Below are 11,321 nucleotides of genomic sequence, written 5' to 3'. Positions count from 1 at the left end.
TCACAATTTCTCTAATGCGAGTGTGTGTTATTGATCATTTTCTAAAAACTTAACTTTTCCTAAGAAAGAGGAACTGTCGCTGGATTCTCTCCATAGAAGTGTGAAAAGGATTCTGTGGTCTCTTCATGTCCACCTGTGTGTCTCGATGTGGACACACACTGAGACTGGAGGCCTGGCTTGCCTGTCTTCCTGTCCTCTGTGACTTCTCTTTTCTTCCACTGTATCTTTTCTTCCTTTTCCTTCAAAGCCTCCATCTGAGATTAAGTAATAAATTATGATAATGGTAAATAATGGTTATCTTAGTAACGACCACAGTATAATCACACAAGTGGAGACCTTTGGGCCAGGTTGAGTAACTAGCTGGTTTATTCTGCATCCTGCATCCTTAGCAAACTTTTGTCCTTTTCCATCTGGAGCTGTCAAGCGGTGAGATAATCAATAGGATTGAGTGAAGGCAGCCAACAGGAGAGCGTCTTCCTTCAAAAGATGCAACTGGGGAGTGTTGCGCGGGCCACGCCGGTGACGGCTACAGCTTGCATCCATCCAACCACCGTGCCAGAGTGTCCGAGTTCTGGCAGTTCAGGGTCCAGGAGGGCCTGCAGAGAGGAAGACCCAGAGGAGTGAATGGGAGGGGGCTCCCCACTATCAGAGCTGGGATCCCCAGGGCTCCGCAGCCCCTGCTGACCCACTTACACCCCCGTCCTGGCCCCTGGGCATTTGAACATGCCACCCCCTGAAGGTTCTTGTGCATCTTAAGCATGTCTCTCCTGCTCTCTCCACTACATCCTAACAATACACCACCACTACGCAGTCACAAAAATAAACTGGAAAATTCCAAGCATTGGCAAGAATTTGGAGCAACCGAAACTCCTAACGGTTGATGGGAGTAGAGGTTGATAAAATTTCTTTTAAATCTCTGATGAGCAGAGTATGCCAAATCTGAAAATATGCATATCCTATGACTAGTCATTTTATTCTTTGTATAATCGATGAAAAAGTCTGTTTATATATTTGCCAAGGATAAGCATAGAATGTTCATGGCAGCATTAAAAAAGGAAAACCACCCAGATGCCCACCCACAGAAGAATGGATAAATAAATTGTGTATAGTCATACAATGGAATACTACGCAGCAATGAAAATGAACAAATTACAAATACACATAACAATATGAACAAATAAAATATAGAGTAAAATAAGTCAAACACAGGCCCGACCACTTATAAATTTTAGGCTTTCCTAAGCAAATACCTGGCTAAAGAAGAAATCAAAGTTGCAGGTATTTTTGGCAGCAACTATATAATGACCAGATAATGAATAAGTAGTTCATTCAAACCAATATGATGACATGAATAAAAAAAAATAGGCAAAGGAAAGGAACAGGGGGAAAATCGAAAACGAGAATATAAATATATGACAAACATAATGGGAAAATGCTAATGGAATATCATAAAATGCAAACGAAAACAAGACAAAATTGTTATTCACCTTTCAAAGGGCAAAGATTTTACAATTGGTAAGAGTGCAGTAAATAGTCATGTAAATAAACTGTTAACATTAGTATAAATTGGTACAAGCTCGTTGGAGAGTCATTTCACAACATGTATCAAGAACCTTAAAAGTGTCAAGAACCCTTGTAGGAATTTATATGAAAGAAATAATCAGAGATATACAGATATTTCGAGGGATGCTCATCTTAGCATCCTGTATCACCTTAAACAAGATTTGAGGTGGGAAAATTGTTTACCTAAGGCAATTTGATCATTATTTCCTTCCTTCTGTGGCCTTGGGATCGCAGAACTCAACAGTGTTCCACAGTTTAACCTGATAGGTAGGATCCCACTAGTTTGGGACAGCAGATGTGCGGTGACCAAGATCAGGCTAAGATTAAGATTAAATGAGTGAAAGGCATGAACACAGGCTATTTAAAGGTACAGCTCTTACCATGCTCCCATCCCTTGTTTTCGTTTTACAATGATCTTGGCACATTCGATTGTCTTCTTTAAATCTGGTTTCAGTAAAGCTGTGGAGAAAATAAAGTGGAATGATACCACATCCCCACTTGGCAACTAAGTCAGAGCACGTCAGGGAAGGTAGAAGATTCTCACGTTAGAGAGGCATCCATGTGATTCCAAGAATAAACCTACCCTTAAATTCCTCTCAGACAGCCCTGGGAGGTAGCAGGATATGGTCATCTTTTACTAACTCTATTGATTTTTTTTTTCTTGTAATTTTTATAATACTCTTTTCCTTAAAAATATATAGTAGAGTGAATATTCTGTGTTAAGCAATATAAGAAAAGCAGTGGAGACAGAACAACAAACATGATAAACCCCAGGCCTCCTAGAGCCTGAAGTCGGCAAGAGGGTAAAGATGGCAGATGAGTATAAAGCAAAGGATTCCCAGGATGCTGGGGATGCAGCTTGATGTGGGAGTGTTGAGTGGGGGCACCTCATTCAGATGCGAAGGGTCAGGGAAGGGTCATTGGGCCAACTGACATCTAAGGAAAGGGGGTTGAGGGAGTCACAGAAGAAAAATTGTTCCAGGCAGAAGAAACAGAATATAAGAGGGCCCAGTGGTGCCTCTAAGGAACGAACATGTCTGTGCATTCATCCTTCCATTTCCTGCTTGGATCCTGGAAACCGAGACCTGCCCCTGGGGACTACAGCAATACCCGCCCTCCTTGCCTGCCCTGCAGCCTCTCATCTTCCCTAAACAGGACCCCAAATCCTTGGCTTCGTCCGACTTTGTCCAACATGCCTTTCCACTTCCGCCAGCTTCCCTTCTGTTGCTTTTCTCCATAACCCTACTGCCGAAGACCCGTCAAGGGGCAGGAGACAAAGATGGCGCCCACTCTGATGGCAGCGCTCCACCCATGAGACCCCCAGCTTGGGGATCATACGCCAGTCCTCTGGCACTTAGCAGGTGCTCAGCAAACGCTCATGGGGTGAGTCTTGAGCGCCGCCTCTTCTTGAACCTCTTAAGAGCGGCAGGCCAAGCTCCCCTTGGGTCAGCCTCTTCCTGTCTCCTCCCAGAGACCACTTCTGCCTGTCAAAGTGGCAGCTTCTGATCCCTTTGAGGAAGAGTGTGGTGGCCAAGCGTGGGAAAAAATCGGGCCCAACCAGAGCCGTCTACCTCATCCTTCGGGAGCGGATGGGCCCTGAGGTCTGCCACTTGGTTTCCCTGCAATGTCCCGATGCTTTCTCCTCCCATCTGGATGTGGGTCCCCATAGCTCCGACCCAGGCCTCTGTGCCTGGCTCACCGCCGCCCTTTCTCCCTGCGTACCCCGGAATGCAGCACGCGGCCTCTTCGGGGTCCCACCTTGGTTTTGGCTCCGCCCAACCCCTGCCAGCCCTCCTCCTCCCCGCTCCGAACTTGTAAACTCTGGCCGTTAAGAAGGCAGCACTCCAAGCTCAATGCCGTAGTCCCCAGGGCCCCAGTGTGGAATTGAGGGAGGGGACATACCGGAGCAGGACATGTGGCAGAGGTTCTTGCCCCTGTCGCACCAGTCAGTGTCGCGAATCTGAAAGAGGCCGAAGCCTGTGTAGGAACCACGCAAGTTCTCGTAGACAGCCGCGGGGTTGAACTTGCTCTCAAAGTAAGCCAGGCACACCCCTAGGATGGAACAGGAGGTGAGGCGTGTGGCTCGGAGGAGGGCTGTAGTTAGGGGGTGGCTGGGCAGAGGAGGAGGGAAAGAAGGCGAAGACAGAGAGGGCTGAGAAGGGCCTACTCACAGTTTTCAAGGCTGTAGCCCTCAAAATTACTCAGGCCTCCTCTGTGGAGCCTCCTAGCCACCACACAGCGCCCCAGGATCGCAGCACCGCTCGGAACCACCAGGTAGCCAATGAGGGAGAGGACCACAGACGCCTTCATCTTCTCTCCTGGCGGCTCAGGGCAATAGCGGCCAGGTGAGCGGGCGGAGTCACGGATAATTTCTACCAAGGTCGTAGGGACGCTGGTTCCTCGGAAGGAAAAGAAGGGTGCTGGGGGGAAGGGGGAGTGCAATTCAATATGTTCAGAAAAGTGGGAGTCCTGCCTGGCTTATCGTCCACACTTCTTCCCCCTCCTAATTCTCACGTCTAGTTACGCAAACCTAGGACACCTGACTCTCCTCCTCTTCCCGGCCTCGTATTTTCTAAGGAAATCGCTCTTTTGAAGGTCTCCCCACCCCCCAAACACACACGCGCACACACACACACTCACACGCACGCGCACACACACGCACGCACATGCACACACGCGCGCGCACACACACACGCACACACACATGCGCGCAAACACGCACACGCACACACTCTTTTCCTTCAGTAACACCCAATGGCTTCTCCTTGGTTTTCTTCGCACTCGTTTCTATTTCGTGATAGACGCAGATGCTCAAATCCTTTCTTCCCCTTTCTTGTGGAAGTAGAACTTGCTCATTAAACACATTTTGGAAAACAGAGAAAGAGCAAAGGAAAAAAAGTTCATCACGGCCCCACCACTCGAGTATAGCCACCACCGTCATGTTGAATGATTTCCGCCGTCGCCTTTTATCCCAGAATATATTGAGTTGTAGTCTTATCCTTTATAAAACTTAGTCCTCCGACGCCTACAAACCAAGTTCACTGTCCATGCAAGGAGACAAACCCTGGTCCAGCCCAGATCTGCTGCGTATTAACCGGGTCACCATCAGCAACAGCAGACAAGTCACTTAGCCTCACAGTGCCTCTGTTTCCTCATCCGTAGAAGGTAAGGGGGATACCTTGCGGGGTGCTCAGAGAATTGACTCTTGAGTTTAACCTTCTCCATTTCTGCTGTCACCAACTAACCTCATCGCCACCGCTTCAGCCCACGTCATCACTGCAAGCTAAGTCATAGCCCAGCCCCCAGGTCTCCACTCCTCCATGCCAGCTCCTTCAAGTGGCGTTTTCTACCATGACTGAGAAATGTCCCCAAAGCACTTAGAAAGTGTCACTTTGAGAATGCTGCTACTTTCCTATTCCTTACCACAGCAAACTCACACTTTGTTTTCTAAGCTCTCCATGATGATCTCGCCTCGCCCTGCCCGCCTTCCATCAGGAGGAACCAAACCAGTCAACTCTGAATTCCCATGTTGCTCCCTCTCTGTGCCTCTCTGCACCTCCGCACGCCGCACCCCCAACACCCAAGCTCCTGTTAATTCTTATCGTGGTGTCTTCACACATGGTTATTACCAGTGCACAGATCCCTACTATGCCTTTCCTCACATACATGTTGCTCCATCTTCAGGTCTCCACCCCAGGTGCCACCTCCTTGAAGCCTGATGCAATCCTCCGAGAACATCCCTTCTCTGAGCCCCTGTTGCTCTCAGAATCACTTCCAGAGTGCCTAGCCGGTGATTGTCTTGTTTTGTGCTATGTCCCATCCCTCAGACTAGAATGCGCAACTGGAAATTATAATATATCTTCTTCCTGGTATGTCCTATAACCCCTAAATAAATATATATCAACTGGACAATTAATTCCCCCTTCCAGTTTGTCATCACTCACAGGTGTATGCATATCCTCCAGCCTATGTTCACCTACATGGAAGTTCTCAACCTTGGCACTTGGGCTGGAAAATTCCTTGTTCTGGGGGGCATTGGAGATTGATTGTTTAGGAGCACTCTTGGCCTTTAGGTGCCAATAACTCTGCCCTCTCAGTTGTGAAAGACAAAAATGTGTCCAGACATTGCCACATGTCTCGTGGGGGACAAAATTGCCCCCAGTTGAGAACAAATGACCTAAATGTCTAACTTGGGCAAAAGTCAGAAATAACTAAGTATATTCATGAATTAGAAGAATTGCACTTTCAAACGTTTGTTTAAATTCTCAGTCTGCATGATCACTTATAGAGGTGACCAGTACACCAAATACATTGTCAAGGAGGGCCCAGCATTTAAGTGCTCAGACTTGGGAGTCAGGTCGCCTGGATCCAAAGCCCAGCTTTATCCCCTCAGTAGCTGAAATCTTAGTGATCCCAGGAGTGATCTAAGATAGTTTCTCAGCTTCTCTGTGCCTAGAGTAGAGGTGAAAGTAATATTCACCTAATGCATTGATTTAAAGAGCAAATGAGTTACATATGCAAATCTCTTGCAGACACTTATTTTTCTGAGTTCTGATGCACTCCACGCCCTTAGCTTAAGAACTGAATTTCAATGTATATGAGAGAAGCCTGTGTTTACATTGCCCAACAGAGCGAACAATATTTTCAGGCAGCGCCTGCCTCCCAGAGAGGGCAGGCCCCATCTCAACTCATAAAAGGCCTACTGAGTGCTCTCTCCTTCCTTCTTCCCCAGCGGCCAACTCACCAGGAGCCCTGTCCACTGTTCTTCCAAAACCTATTCACCTCTCGCCATGTCCGTACCATCCTAGCCCAAGTCTCCACCATATCTGACTCCTGCAGAGGTTTCCTGACTGTGCTCCTACACCCCACACTCCTCTCTTGTTCCCCTTTCCCCAGTCTCCACACGGCAGCTGGAAAGGCCTTAAAAACATATCCCATCACACGCCTCCAACAGACTCCCTTGTACTTTAAAAAAGATCGCAAGCTCTCATCCTGGCCCACAAGACCCTTCCTGATCCGAGCACCAATTCAGTCCCTCGTTCGCCCTCGTTTTTCTTTGAAAGTACCAATCTCTTTTCCCACCACAGGTCCTTTTCACACGCTGTTTTTTTCTGCCAGGAACATGATTCCCGGCAACCACCATCTAGCTTGCTCTTTCTGGTCATAGTCTCAGCTCAAATGAGCTCACCACTCAAATAGGATCCTCTGACCACTGCCCCATCACAGAAAATCGTGGGTGTTTTTCATAATATAAGCCAACTTCAGAAATTACCTTGTTCATTTATCTGTTCACTTGTCTATCTCCCATTACCAGGGTGCAAGCACCATTGGTTTTGTTCTCTGTTTTATCCCCAGAACTTTGAACACAGCCTGGTGCATAGTAGGTGCCCAATGAATCTCTCTTGAATGAATAAATGAACAAAAACCTACTCTTCCCAACAGAACTGTCATCGGATGAGCAATAAGGGAATTTGCTGATGAGTGTCTCCTGCAGCTGGGTGTCATCACACATGTCCCAGGTCCTGCCCACCATATACCTGCTATCAGTCCCCCGGGGGAGGGGGCAGGAACAGCCACATGGCAGTTTTAATGTTCCTTACAGGAAAGTTGCTCTCCTTCCACTCAGTCCCCTGGATTTTTCAGATGCCACCTCCTTGACAACCCATTTGCCTTCACCTAAGAGCTTCTAAACCTTAAGTCCTTCTCCACGGCCTGCTTTTCTAGAATCTTTTCTATGACATCAGTTGCTATGCACCAGAATATTCTGAAGCAGGGAGCAGTCTGTCACCATCACATTTGTATCCGTTTTCTATCGCTTCTCTAACAAGTTACCTCAAACTTAGCAGCTTAGACAACACAAATTTATTTTTAAAATCCTATAGGTCCGAAGTCTGACATGAGTCTCGCTGGCCTAAAATCAAGGTGCCAGCAGGGCCGTGCTTCTTCCTGGGTGCCCTCGAGGAGGAGCCATTCCTTTGGTCATTCAGGTTATTGGCAGAATCAAGTTCTTAGTAGCGGGAGGATCCCATTTCCTTGCTGACTGTCCCTGAGGGCCATTCCCACTGCTAGGGGCCGTCAGGATTTCTTGGTTCTACCTTCCCACCTCCATCTTTGAAGGATGGGTCAAAACTTCTCATGTTTTGACTATCTTCTGCCTCTTGCATTGTTGTACCTCTCCGACCTGCCTTCTCCCTCCTCTCTCACTTTTAAGGACTTGTGTGATTAGACTGGTTCACCCAGACAATCCAAGATAATCTCCACATCTTGAGGTCCTTAACCTTAACCGCATCTGCAAAGTCCCTCAAAGTCATGTCAATAATATATTCAGAGGTTCCAAGTGTAAGGTCATGGACATCTTTAGGGAACATTATTCTGCCTACCACAGCATTCTTCTGGCACCCACAAAACTGCCTCCTAGTGCAGAGCAGTGGGAGAAGCCCTCGATTTGCTCCTTTACTCATGATGAGGCTGTGGTCAAAGACATCTCTTTGAGAGCCTTGGCAAACTCATTTGTGACATGAGGGCATCAGAAATGGTTATCTTTAAGATCCTTCCTAACTCAAAAAAGTTAAGAGATGTCGAAATGACTGAGGATAACGTTGTCCTTTTGAAAACACAGAAGTCCTTCTGATTAACTCAGTTATGACTGGTAATTAGTTGATTAATTGAAAGTGATGAGGTGGAGGAGAAAACACCAGGTCTACACACTGAAACTTAAACACAGAAATACACCTTTGCTCAACAGTCTTTAGCACTGGTCTTTTCATAGTTTTGAGTTGCTGACTGGAGCACTGTCTAAATTTTTTTACATACTAATATGGAAAGACATTTATGAAATATTGTTAAATGAGGAAAAGGAGGTTCGTATCAGTATCCTGATATGCTATCATTTTGCAAAGTGGTAATGCATATTTGCTTGTTATGTATACAAAAAAAATACCTAAGAAGTTTATAGCAGTCCTTGAAAATGATTTCAAAACAAATAAATAAATCACTCATTCAAAAAATTAAACAAAATATTTTAAAAAGCTTTAATGGCAGAGCAGAAAGTAGACTTTGAATAATTGCTCTCATGCTGGGAGTTTTACATACACACATACACACATACACACACAATCACACAATATGCCCCCATTAAACAGTTTTAAGCAACTTGGCAGTGTGAATCTTATTAGAACTTTCTGGAACCTATTTGTTTTAAAAATTAGGAAAAAGTTCTTAGTCTTGTACAAATAACCAACGGTTGACCTGCCAACTTAAATAATGATTTTTAGCCAGACACTGCTCCCCCCGTCCTATCAGACCAGGACATCCTATGCCTTCATTTCTCCATATTCATTCAATCATTAAAAGAGCAATTACCAAACACAGACTGTGTGTACTAGGTCCTGGGTGGGCCCCAGGGAGGAACCAGACACAGCCTCTGCCATTAAAGCTTAAAGAAATTGCTGGGCTAATGGAGAAGACAAACATGAAAAATAAAATGAAATGAGTCGAGGGGAAGAGGAAATGAAAGCTTAAAGTCCACAGAAATCAGACTGAACCAGCCTCAAAGCCATAAGTCCAAACAATAGTATTAAGAGATAAGATTCTACCACTTGTTTTGTGCTAAATCCGCATCTCCTAGGGACAAGTCTGTCCCTGTCATTACAGAGAGTGCCCCCAACCTCTGTGAGGTAGAGATTCATACTCCTCCTCAGTGGGAACACACTAGATTTTCAATCCAGATGGCTCACTTCTCACTCTCTTGTGGTCTTTAAGGTGACTCTAGGATGGAGCACATGACCAGGCCTAAGCCAATCAGCACATCACATCCCTCTGGGCACAGTGATTAGTTCAGGAATGATCAAGTGACCTAAGCTGGACCAATCAGAGAGAAGCCTAGGATTTTAATAGAAGCTACTGCGAAAGAGACAAATCCCACTGTCTCTGAGGCTGCAAGGAAAATACCGAAGCTTCTGAGACCATCGTGTCACCATGAGGGTTGATTCTGTAGCTGCTAGTGGTCTGACATTATGTGCACCTGATGCCAAATAAAGGAAACTGTACAACATCACCTTGAGCATTCTTACCAGAAATTTTAAAACTAAATAATGGTAAAGTAACAGACAAACTCCAGAACATGGATATTCTGAAGACTGATGGTCCCAAAATCTCCAAAGGATTCGGGGTCACAGAGAATGGAGGGAAGTCAGGGACTGTGCTTTACTGCGGGAGACTGAAGTTTGTAAACAGTCAAAGGCAGTTTATAAATCTTGACTGGACGAAAATGTAGCTCTGAAGGACATTTGAAGGTCATTTGAGCATACACTGTGTGTTGGATGGTGTAATTGAAATCTGATTTTCTTAGGGTTGCTAATGATATTGAGGTTAGGAAGGTAAGTGTCCTTGTTGGGAGAATCAAACTGAAGTATTTGGGGATAAAATGTCATGACCTTTGCAGTCAACTTCTACATAGTTTGGCAAAAAAGAAGAGCGTGTATATATTGAGAGAGAGACATGGAGCAGGAGTGGCAGGGTGCTTTCAGCCAGAAAACCTGATGAGGGGCCTGCAGGGGTTCATTAACTTGAAAAATCAGCTAATTTTTTTTAAGACTGTAAAAAAGAACTGGGGCTTTAAAGTCAGACAGTCCTGGCTCTATTACTTGCTAGCTGTGTGACCTTGAGAACGAAATTTATTTTCCTTAGCTTCAGTTCATTACCTGTAAAATTGGAATAACAAAATCTATCTCATAGGCTTGTTGGGAGGATTGAGATAAATATAGGTAAAATGCTTAGCACAGTGTCTGCCCCATAGTAGGTGCTCAATAAAGAGTGCTTTTAACATTAATATAAGCAGGAGGAGAAGAAGGGGTGGGAAAGAGGAGGAAGAAGAAGAGGAGGAGGAGGAGGAGGAGGAGGAGGAGGAAGTGAAGGGGAGGAAGGAGGAGAGAAAAGAAGGTGAGAAGAAATTGCTAACCTTGTCCTTCTTCAGCCAGTGGCATTCCAGGACACCCATTCATATGACACCGTTTGATCAGGAAAAGAACAAAATGAGAGGAGGATGCTGCCAGGAGAGGAGAGCAAAGTGTTCCCTCGGCAGGACAACCTGGATTTGAGGAAAGGTTTCGCCTCAAAGCTCTCAGGGTAAGTAGACTCGTATCCTGAGTTATAAAGGCAAAGCATTTAACAAAGCCATAAACGAATGCTGTTTAACGACCACCATGCTGACCTCCCAACTCCAAGTTTTCTCGGGAAATACCAAAGGGCGGGACCACTGGCTGCTCATCTGCCATTCCTCAGGCCTGAAGATCCAGGGGAAAACATCGATCATTCACCGCCTTGGTTCCAAGTTCTCCAGCAAAGCTGCTGGGATCTCTCCTCTGACAAGTGGAAGACGCTGAATACATTTGGTGCTGTTGGCACCAAAATCCGGCCTTGTGCATAAGGAGGACCTTACCAGCTATTCTATTATAGCTTTGGGTTTCTACAGAATCATTTGTCAGCTATAATCCAACCATGAGAAAGATTTGGCTGCTTCACCCTAAGTCTCTTGTAGGAGCCAGGAGCCCCAAACTGGGGCCTGGCCCAGCCACTTCTGACTCTGAAATAGGGAGCCAGCCCTGAACTCCTGAGTCTCACTTGCCCTCACTTGCCCCTCAGTTTGCCCCAACCCTTGGCTCTAGCTGGACGTCTCCTGATCCTTCCCCAACAGATGGATCTCCATCTGCTCTGCAGTCATGACCAGATAACACGATCTATAATTACATTTGTATCTG

At 45.9% G+C, this 11,321-nt stretch overlaps 1 protein-coding gene across 1 annotated transcript; it reads right to left on the bottom strand.

Annotated features, from left to right (window-relative positions):
- Positions 1–526: 526 nt before the first annotated feature.
- Positions 527–3,873, bottom strand: LYZL4 (lysozyme like 4). The gene is made up of 4 exons (XM_011357389.1): positions 3,735–3,873; positions 3,466–3,615; positions 1,944–2,022; positions 527–596 (listed from the first exon to the last, which is right to left on the bottom strand). The coding sequence occupies exons 1-4, from the start codon at positions 3,871–3,873 to the stop codon at positions 527–529; spliced, it is 438 nt and encodes a 145-aa protein (XP_011355691.1).
- Positions 3,874–11,321: the final 7,448 nt, after the last annotated feature.

This window comes from Pteropus vampyrus, unplaced genomic scaffold, assembly GCF_000151845.1.
Source record: "Pteropus vampyrus isolate Shadow unplaced genomic scaffold, Pvam_2.0 Scaffold35, whole genome shotgun sequence".
Classification (NCBI taxonomy): Eukaryota; Metazoa; Chordata; class Mammalia; order Chiroptera; family Pteropodidae; genus Pteropus; species Pteropus vampyrus.
The sequence above is the reverse complement of the archived record's forward strand: the minus strand, read 5'-3'. Positions and strand labels throughout refer to the sequence as shown.